At 29.9% G+C, this 11660-nt stretch overlaps 1 protein-coding gene across 1 annotated transcript in view; it reads left to right on the forward strand.

Moving 5' to 3' along the window:
• LOC106458107 (tetraspanin-17-like) overlaps positions 1–11660 on the forward strand; it is a 28674-nt gene that overhangs the window by 11170 nt on the left and 5844 nt on the right. The window contains exons 3-7 of the mRNA XM_013917564.2: positions 1102–1176; positions 4951–5049; positions 5291–5419; positions 6432–6482; positions 8818–8934. Of these exons, the coding sequence (XP_013773018.1) occupies positions 1102–1176; positions 4951–5049; positions 5291–5419; positions 6432–6482; positions 8818–8934 (471 nt within the window). The remainder of the gene's footprint in view (positions 1–1101; positions 1177–4950; positions 5050–5290; positions 5420–6431; positions 6483–8817; positions 8935–11660) is intronic.

Raw genomic sequence — 11660 nt, forward strand, 5'->3', positions numbered from 1 at the left:
ATTTCAATTGACAAGTCGAACTATCTTCTCTATATCACTATTGAACTAGTATTCTGTGTGTGATTCACTTACAGTTGTGGCGAAAGTTACCATAATTTATTTGGTCTTCTTTCTTCTGAAGATTCATTGTTCCTTTTGGTAAAGTTTACCCAGGCTGATTCAATTACTTTAGAACCACACTTTGACAGAATAAAATTATCCTTCTTATATTTTTCTATACTGTTAGTTTCACTCTAACATATTAAACGCTAGACCTATCACCTTTGCAGTACTTAACTTCACACAATTATATTCTCTTTTGCCATTATCTGTCTATTGTTGTCTGTCTGCTGCTTCCTGCTCGTCTACGCTATTAGTTATTAACAAAACCTTCTACAATCGTCTGCTTTTAACTCTTATTATAACAAACTTAAAAATAATAAAATATTCACTTACAAATATAAATTAATCACTAATATTTAAACTAAACAGTTTCATGACATTGTGAAACATCACTGTAAAAGTGATTGATATTAAAGCAACAATTTATAGTACATACAGTAAAGAAAAAACAAAAAAAAAGCCACCAATAATGTTTTTATCAAGCTTTTGCATGCAATATACTAATGCTTTATGTTGTCAATATCAACAACACATAAAAAAATAGCCTCTTAATAATTCTGTGTGGCTATATACACTTTTGCTCTTCATGTTTCAGCATTTTGCATTTTAGATAATGATTATTTTGTGATGTAGAAAAACAGCTATGCTGCTTCAAGTGCCAAATAATAAGTATTGGACATCTTTATCTTCAATAATTATATTAAGCAGTAAGCAAAAATGTTGTGTAATATTTTACAAAAGCATCATGCTTATTATTTTAAATAAAATGTTAGTTTTCTTCAACTTATGTTGCTTTGTTATTAAATGTCTTTTACCATATTAAAAGCTATGAACATGCTATTCATTTCAGATGCATAGTAGTTACTTGCACTAAGAAATGGTTACCTGTAATTGCACCTGGCTGAAACTTTGTAGATTAATTCTCAAGTTTCATCTATTCAGTATGATAAATATTTTATTGAATGATTAGTTAATAGAGTACTTTCATAATTTATCTAGTATGCCATCTTTTTGGCCATCCTGCTGCTACTGGAGATGACTGCTGGAATCTTAGGCTTTATTTTCAAAGATTGGGTAAGCTTTCATTGCTACTTACATTTTAAAGTGCATCATTTTATATGTACAATGAAATGGTAGTTTGTGCCACAGGAAAGTTTATTTGGGCAGTTAATTAGACCACTGAAGTTCTTTTTAAGTTGATAATTTTTTCTATATTCACTATTTTTGAAGCCTTTGTTGAACTTCATATGCATTGTTGGCCTTTAATGAAATTTCCAAACATTTCTGACTTATCAAGACCATGAAAGAAATGTAGAAAAATAATAAGAAATACAGGCAGTTGCTAATGGTCTAGAGGAGTGTTAGTGAAAAGTTCACAGAAATCTATGATTTATGGTTTCAGTTCCCAATTACTGGTTCTTTTATTGTTTAACTTGAGCTGCAGCTCTCATATTGCAATGTTAAGGCAAGTAAAATTAATGAGAAAGTGTTAATGTATCCAGTTAGCATAACTTAATATGCTATACACAAAGAAATTGTTTCAGGAAGCATGCATTTATAGTGTAAATCTTTATAATAAAATGCAACATACGAAAAAAAATTTTCCAGTAATGGAATTTTTTAACCCAAAGATGTATGAACCTATAATCTCTTATCAGTAGTCTTTCAGATGACTTAAAATGCAGCCACAGATAGGAATAATGCCTAAATATTCTCCAACATAGCCTCAAATCTTAGGATAATGTCTAAGGATGTCCTTAAAATGTGTAAGTCCAAGTAATTATTCCTGGGCTGGGATTTGTGACCTATTGCGTAGTGTCACAATGATTATGCTATAAGAGTTATGGTGAAATCCCACTATTTAGTCAGACAAAAGTAGCCAAAAATATGGCAGCGGTGCAACTAATTCTCTCCCTTCCTTCTAGTGTATTAGTATAAAATTGTGGATGGGTATGCTCAGATAGCTCTTGTGTAGCTTTGTGCAAAGTTCTGAAAACAAATAAGGACATCCTACCTGAATTTTTTATGTGTGAAAAGTTTCTATTTGATCACTCCTCTGAAAAAATAATTATCTATTTTACAGAAATAGTTACTCCTTTACCTATGTTTAAACTTCTTCAGTAAAATCATTTAAGGTATTTCCAGAAAACCTTTCCTGATATTGCCCAAGTCCATAAAACATAGGCTAAAAATCTTACTCTACCATGGAACCTGTCCATTAAAGTAAACATCCTAACCTGCTCAGCACAAACATCATGGAATTGTTTAGGCTAATTAAGTGAAGTATACTAAATTTTATTGACTTACCAGTCTTTCCAGAGTATAATCAGTACCATTAATTAAATAATGTAATAATAATATGTTAAGAAATAGCAAAGTAAAATAGATCTAGAAATATATTACTCCTCATTTTCATGTAAGCATCACTTGACAATTCTATATGAATGGAAGTAGGAGGAACTGACTTATTATGATATGCCTTCTGTTAGTGACTTTGTTCTGACACTGATACAAAATTGTAGTGTGTACTATAGTTGTGTATTCGAATAGTCAACTATTCGAAGACGCTTGATGTTTTTGGTCTTATTTTAACTTTATTACACTTTATATGTGATCCTTTGTACTAACTCTTTTATCAAGAAGACTATAGTTATGTATGATGTCTCAACCTTTTGCATTTTGGAAAATTAGTTACCACATAGCCTGATATTGTAAAGTTGTAATAGATTATTGTAAAACAAAGTGTCTTTCATTTAGCCATTTCATCATTTAACATGTCATCATCACTTAACAGATGTAAACAGGTCTAGTAACAGAAAAAATTTTCAGTTTTTGACCAATAAGCAGTTATTTTGTGCCTTGCTATAAAAATTTACAAACTATCTGTTAATGTCCAGAAATTTTAAAATGTAATATTTTCAGTTCTAAGAATTAGTTAGAATAGTGTACTTGTAAATTTTGTTTGTTATACAAGAGTATTTAAATTGTTGTTGTGAATTAAATTATGCATACAACATCTATGTAAGATTAAATAACTGATTTCAATTCTTAAGTATTTTTAAGTAAACTCGTTAATGATGCATGTTATTTTGGTTATAGTATTTTCAATTATTTTCTCCTAGTGAATGCCTTTAATTTAATGCTGCATTCAAAAATAAGATTATTACTTCAGTGATAAGGAATTAGAATGAGCTTAAACTTTGCATTAAAATAGTAAAGCATCAGTGTATGAATAGGTGAAAGGAAGTTAGGAAAGTTTTTTTTATTACAGATCCAATGTCAACCATAAATTTTCCTGAGATAACTTGTCTGTTTAAATCAAAAAGTACAGATTTGATAGAAGTAGATAAAATGCTCAAATTTTGTAGTAACTGTGACATAAAAAAATAACTTCATATGGAAATATTTTTTACAAAGTTATGGATAGTTAAATCTAATTAGATGTTATAACATGATATTTTTCAAATCGGTATATGCCCCTACTTACTGACTCAGTGGTAAGTCTGTAAGCTTATAATGCTAAAAGCCAGTTTTGATACCTTTAGTGGGCACATTGCAGATAGCCCATGGTGACTAACAACAAACAAACAAGTCAATATATATCTTGAAATGAAACACCTACTGTGTAATGTCAATTTACTAATGTTGTTTTGACAATGTATTACAATGTGTAGTCTGAGAGAAAAAACATTGAAAAATTAAATACTAAACAATAATATCTGTAATTAATGATTTTCTAAATGCTAATTCATCAATAGTGAATCTTTACTAAATTCAAGATCACAAAATAAGTGTAGCATATTCATTAAAACATTTGAAATAAATTCAGACTTAAAAGAGTTATGTTCAAATTAAAAATATTTTTGGTTATTTCATATCAGTTTTGTTATGATCAATCTGATAAGTTATAAATCATTTCAAGAAAGTGATGAACATGAAGTTCTCAGACCTACTTTAATACCTTTATAATCATCAGTATCAAAGAATGGCTGTTTCATTTCAACTTGATACTATGTGCTGCTTGTTAGTAGAGATAACTTCAATTATAATAGAACATGAAAAATAATGAGAAAAAAAAGAATGTATGAAAATATTTGAGTTTCTAATTAAATAACCTGCTTATTAAAAAAAATCAAGAAACAATGCTCAAACCTCAGAACTTATTTTATTGTGCTTTAAAATAACAGTTTAAAGAAAAAAATAGCAATATGAAATTTTTTTGTACTTTCTTACTGTATTTTTTCATGTTATTGATAAAACTTTTTTTTTGGTCACAGATTATAGTATAACTAAGAAATGTTACATTTAATGTAACCGCATGAACTGAGCACTGTTGAATTTTGTTTATTGCCATAAGTTATACCTTTGGGTGGCATTGTTTCTTTGTGATTGTTTTAAATTGTAAAAAAACAATTATAGGAATTTTTGATTGTCAAATTAGATTTAGGTAGGAATATCTATGTAAAAAAATAATGTAAAATATTAATGTGAATAAATTACTTCTTTTCTAAAATGATTCAAAGCATAATTTACACAAATGTTTAAAAGATCTAATGGTTAAGTGAGTTTTATGCAGAGTTAATTTGTGAAATACAGAGTCCTAGAGAGAAAACATGAGATAAATTGCCACATTTAATTTTCTTTAATATTCAAAATGGTCCAATAAGTTTATTTTAATTGTTTGTTCCAGTTAAAATGCTTCACTTTTTTGAATAGAATCTAGTATTTATTTTTGACAACTGAAGCTGCGAAAGATGTATACATGGCATTCATTTTATCCATTTATAAACTTCATATCTGTAATACAAGCTGTTACATGCATATCACAATTTGATTTTCTCTGTACAGATAAAGAATCAGGCTACAAATGGTTTCCAGGCTTTTATTGTCCATTATAGAGATGATCCTGATCGACAAAATCTCATAGACTGGATTCAAGAAGAATGGGTATTCAATATTAAATATTTGAACTATGTTTTTCATACTTTTTAAATCTTGACAAGATTTAATAGCAAAAAATAAACAGCTTATATTATTTTAGAAAAATTTGTTTTAATATGTTTTTATTGATTTCATTATCACAACAGGTTAAATCTTCTCAGAGAAATTTTTTTACAAAGTATTTGTTTTATAACTTTCTTTGTGTATTCTATTCCAATTTCTCAAGTTGTTTAATTTATCTTTATAGCTGGAATGTTGTGGTATTGAAGGACCAAAAGACTGGGACATGAACAATTATTTCAACTGTTCCAGTGTTGATATAGGTAGTCGGGAAGCTTGTGGAGTTCCATTTTCTTGTTGTAAGCGGCAACCAAATGTAAGTTAAATGAATACAAGAAAATAAGCACAGATGAATTTCTCAAGTATTTTCATTGTTTGTCTGAATTTTGTTCTCATATTCTTGGGCCTGGAAACTAGTACTACATGTTACATTTAATAAGGACATATTCAAACAAGTGATGTTTTAGCATCATGCATTGAAACTTGTGGCTCATAAGTACTAATAAGTGAGAAGAAATATTATGATAATTGGTCACTACAAAGGTAATGAGCTCTGTACTACAAGGAATTTTAGGGTCCCCACATGCACATTTGTAAAACACTCCATATACGTGCATATTAAAATTAGTTTGATCATGTGATGCATCAGGCAATTGCTTAAACAGTAACAGATCGGATATGTAGTCATACCATGTGTACTTTGAAAGACAATGGGTAAGAACAATGATCTTTACAAATTCCAAAGAGGCATGATAGTGGATGCCTGTTTAGCAGAAGCATTATTCAAAAACCTTTGTCATCAGTTTTTCAAATATGGCATTCAAAAAGGGATGTGCTTCTGACTAGAAAAAAACTAACTAACCTGTTGGCAAGGGTTTGGCCCTTTGATTCTTTTAGAAAGATAAACAGCATCAATATGTTTAAGTGAATTTTGTTGCCAGATGCATTCACTCTGATGGATAACAGATCTTCCAGGGCAATAATACAACAATTCACAACACTCATTTAAGTACGACATTGTTTCAGAGACGTCTTTTTGACCTGCATAGTCACTTGATCTGTGGAATGAACCTGTGTTCCCTTTGATAATCCTTTGACTACACTTGTTATGTAATTTCAGACCACACATCTTGATGATTAGGCTCCAATTCAACAAGATATCTTACCTTTTAGCATCTTATTTAGTATGTCTTGCAAAATCCAGGCTGTTTCATTACAGCAGTGTAAATTGGTTCAATCCAATATTAGATGAGGTCCTTTCAGTGTATTACATTTTTGTGAAGAACCTTGATTCATACATATAAATAAGTGATACTTTTCAATTTCAGGAAATGATTAAAAACAAGCAATGTGGATATGATGTGAGAAAGAGAGATTATGTGAGTATACAATTTTCCTTCCACTTGTGTAACTGTCATGCCTATTATCACATAAACTAAGTTATAAAACGTAGAAATTAAATAATCAAAACCATACATAATAGTATATGCATATAAAAAGTATTTGCTGATAATTTAATGTTTGGCATTACATTTCTAGGCTTAATTAGTGTATGTCTATATTTGAACTTCTACGGTAACTTAATGTAACAATTTCTCAAGTATAACAAAAGAGTTAAGTTGAGATAGTTGAGTAAACTTATTATTATTATTATTCCAAACTATACGATCTAACTGTATTTCCAGAAAAACTATACATTTTTACCTTTTTGCTTATTCATGACCTTCCACTTCTTTTTAGTAATTTGACATAAAAATACAATTTTGATTAGTTTTTGTTTTTATCTTGGGCTTGTCAACAGTGCCAAAGAGACAATTATTTTAAGATGTAACTTAGTTTCCTTTTTTAATGATGAATGAAATATTTTTCACAATTTTTTTTGAAAGTACAATCCAATAGCACGTTTTCTCATACTTCTTTAATACAGAAATGTTCAATTAAACAGTTCTTTAATAGTCATTTTTATCTCTCTTATTTATAACATTTCTGTAATTCTACACTAAATCTATTGTAGGCAGTTGTTTTTTGGGATTTATCATTTTTTATGTTCAACAAACATGCTTTAATGAAATTAATAATATTTTATAATGAAGCTTGTATTGTAAGTAGAAACATTTTCAAAATCTACCTTGCAAACTATCCAAAAATGTTTAAATCCATGTTACTCTATATACTCTTGTAATACTTCATGAGTACATAAAAGAACTGATAAAGCTTTGTACTGATTACTATTAAGATAACATGCTTTTTAATATTATATATATAGTGGTGGAAAAATTTATTGCATCACCCAATTTTTTCACACCCTTCTTCGGAATCATTGTCTGTTTTCAGGCCATAGTGCATGTAGGTGCAAATGTGTTTCATGAATAATCCAGTACTGTGTAATTATTACATCAGCAGATTTATATGCTGTCTGGGTATTGCATCGGTTGTTTTTTGGTTATAAATGGAGGTGTGATGCTACCATGGCCAAGAGTTGCGAGTTAATTCCACAGAAAAAAGCATTGTTTCTTTGAGCAAAGAGGGTCTTTCGACAAGGCAGCTTGCTAGAAGAATTATATTTAACCAGTCTACTGTGAGCTGCTGGATGCAGAGATATAGAGAGATTGGCTGTGTGGAGCAGTGGGAGGGAAGGAGTAGGAAGGAAGCTTCCACAACAGCTGATGATTGTGTTCTGAAATGCATGAGCCTGCAGAATCATTGACTGTCATACACAGATCTCAAAAACCATGGAACGAAAGTTCAAGCATCCCTTTCACCACATGCACCATCTGGTCTTGCCTGTATTGAGCAAGTCTCTCAGCAAGACAGCCAAGAAAGAAACATCTACTCACCAACAAGATGAGGAAGATGAGACTCAACTGGGCCCTACAGCATGCTGACTGGTCTAAAACAGTGTGGAGCAAGGTGATTTTCTCAGGTGAATCAAAGTTTAACCTGCATGGGTCTGATTGGAAGCACTTTGTATGATGTTGATGTGGACAAGATTTTCATTCAGCATGTTTGAATGCAACTGTTAAGCATCCACAGGGTCAAGTGATATGGGGATGCATCTCTGGTCAGGGTGTGGGATACCTGAATTTTGTGAAAGGCACTGTCAGTGCTGACAAGTACATGGTGTTATCTTTAAATCTAGGTTTTCTTACTCGGAGAACATTTTCATATTTACTAAGTATTTGTTGGTCATCTGCTAAAATACATTTGTCTTGATTAGTTTGTTAATATAGATTCACATATGTGCTGGGTTCACTGAAATAAGAGCCACACAATGTCCATAACCATTTTATAATAGTCTTGACACTTCTACCATGCACAATTTTGTAAAAAATTACAGGAACCAAGAAAAGTGAAAAACATTGAGTGATTCAATTTTTTTTTCACCACTGTATGTTGTTTTATTTTAAGCCAAAAATAGGATATTTTGATTAAAAACATAATGTTAACCATTATAGAATAATCTGAGTTTCTGTAAAATATTCTATGTTATTTGTATATTATCTTATATGTTTTTATACTGAACATAGTTTAAAATATAAATAATTAATTTATAATGATATAACTATTAGTTCTTCCCTCTTTTATTATTTCTGTATGAATGAATATGGAGGTGATGGTGATACAAGTAATTCTAGTAAGTCATTTAAAGTTCATTAATTCCTGTTTTGTATTAAATATGTTTCTCAGGTTCATTCTTTTTTATTTTTTACATAGGCTGGTGACAAATCATCAGTTGTCTATGAAAAGGGTTGTTTAAGAGCTGGTGAGGAGTGGATAGAAGCTAACCTAGTACCGGTGGCAGGGGTGGCAGTGGGAGTTGCTGTTTTACAGGTATATCTTCTAAATCATAGGATATTTTAATAACTTTTGATTTCATTTTTAAATCACTTCATAAAGTACTCTAACAAATATTTCAAATAAGGGGTAATGAAAAATTGTAGGCAATAATTTTTTCTCCTTTTTTTTTTGAGGAAACATTCTGTATTTCTTTATAGAGTTTACTGTTCGGAAGAACTAGAAATTTAAGAAATAGGTGAAGTTTTTGTTATATTATTTATTAGGGTTAGAAATGTAAAGTAGGTAGGGCTGGATGATTATTAAATATTGATGGCCACAATTAAAAGATTAAATTAGAATAATCAGTGACCCCATTAATTGATTACATGCAGTTAATCGATTAGAACAATGCTTCTCAAACCATGGTATGTACCAACAAGCAAAAAAAAAAAGTGGATACTGCCTCACAGTTTCCTTCCCCCTCATCAGCAGTTCAAGAAGAAGAAAAAAGCCAAAATAAAAGTTAGTGGCAGGTGCTATCATACAGTTGTCTTCCCTCTATTCAGTAGTTCAAAACTAAGTCATTATATAGCTTTATGCTTAACAACAAAATAGCAATATTTTGATTAGCTGGATAGTTGAAATAATTGAAAATAGTAATAGATGGAAACCTGAATTTTCATTGACCCTTCTAATACAGGTGGGTGGATTCCACCCAGCCCATATTCCCGAAAGTAACCATAAAGCAATTATACTCTAACTTTTTAAAATGTACACATATCTTCATGAAATTTTGCAGATCATCAGTAAACATTACAAGGCATTTGTGCACAATGTATCAGATTTTTTAATTAATTATTCGCTTGTGCATTTTTTATTTTCAAATATTGGCTATCCAACATGTGAAGTAATTTTGATTTTAAGATTAAATATACTTTTGTGCACCAGAAAATTGTCAAATTTCACAAGAAAAATTTCCATAACCTCCTAATATCCTCCAGATATTTATCAAACGTTTTTTTTAGAAACAAACTATATATTTTATCTGTTATTTTCTTTATTGTATCTTTGTATGAGTTTGGTCGATTCTACCTACCTCATAACCACCATAAAAGATATGAAATAGATATAAGTTAAGCTTTTTTTGTTCTAAATGGCTTAAATCTCATAACATTTTACATATATTAAAGTTTATTATTTTTATTTTATTGACCTTTCAACAGTGTCTGACTAACATTACAGAAGTTGAATGATGCGGCGCATGTGCACTCCATATCCAATAATATAAAGTTGGCTTTTACAAAGTGACATGTCTTGGCTGAGTTCTACTGAACCAGTATTTTGTAAAATACAGTCACATTTTGGTTATAATACATTATATATGCATATACAATATTACTATTTACAAATAAGTTCTTAAATTTCAGTTATTTTTCTTAAAACATAGAATAGTAAAAAAGAAGTATAGAAAAGAATTATCTCTTCTAGTTACAAACTTTGTACTCGTTCGTTTACTGCTTGATATAATTTGCTAAGCCTTATCTAATTTTGCATGTGGAAAATGTAAAACAAATAATTTTTTAGGTTTTTATATATGCATAACAAAAATTCATAAATTACAATATAAATACCACAGAATTCCACTATAATTTATCAGACTTAGTAGCTAAGCTGTATTTTGGTCTACAAAAATTATTTTTTGAGTTCAATAATGCCTTACCTTACCACTTGGAAATAACCATGAAAAGAAAGGGTTTTCTGTGTAAATACTTTGCAAAGACTTGGAGAACCACATGGGGGACATTATGAGCTTGTGACTGGTTATTCGCATGTCGTAGACAGAAGTAGGTGTTTGTAGGCAAGTGTTTCCAAAAATGGAAAGAGAAGGGCGGGGCCTCTGTGTTTGATTCACTAAATGTAGCAATATCTCAGCAAAAAAAAGGATGGAGGTTCTTATTTTATATTCTAGCTTGTCAATATTATTAATTTGAGTTCTTGATTTGTAATAAACTATAGATTTTGTATTTGGACGTCATAAACATCTAATCTGAACCAATGCTGCATTCAACATACCACATGACAAACAAAAATCAATATTAAGATTGTTTTTTTTTAATATTTACTTTTAAATTAAAAATTATCTAATGTATAATACTAAAATTTGAATTATAATCTACAATTTGATACCAAATTATTGATATACATTCATAAAATAGTAGTTCAATAAAATTTTGAATGTAAGTCTACAAACGTCCCTTAACCATAGGAAGACCCGTCTTAGTAGGGTTACTTGATTATTTACATAACAGTCAATTTAATAGTAATTGTATGTCACATTAATTGATGTAATCACTACTCATAGGTAATCAATTAAATTGCCCAGTTCTAAAGGGAGGTAGGTCATCCTTTAGTCTGTTGGGTATGTATCTTCTAAAGGTTCTATAGGCAGAAATTTTCATAAACCTTGTCCTATGAGTTTTTTAAAGCAAGATAAGTTTTTGCAAGTCAGATACAAAAGAGTAAATACTTTCATTATCTTGATTATTTGTCATCTATTTGTTGCTTGATGTTGTATTAATGCACTTTTTACAAATAAATGTATAAATTCTAACATTGGTTATGAAGAAAAATTATTTATAACTAGCGTATACCCTGTCAAAAATGACGGGGCAAGTACTAAGTACTACCATCCCACCCCATAGTATACCCCTAACATCACAATTTCATAGCTATCTGAAATAAATAAATTTTTGCAAAATCAAACTTGACCAACAAAGAGG

Source organism: Limulus polyphemus, unplaced genomic scaffold (assembly GCF_000517525.1).
Source record: "Limulus polyphemus unplaced genomic scaffold, Limulus_polyphemus-2.1.2 Scaffold417, whole genome shotgun sequence".
Classification (NCBI taxonomy): domain Eukaryota; kingdom Metazoa; phylum Arthropoda; class Merostomata; order Xiphosura; family Limulidae; genus Limulus; species Limulus polyphemus.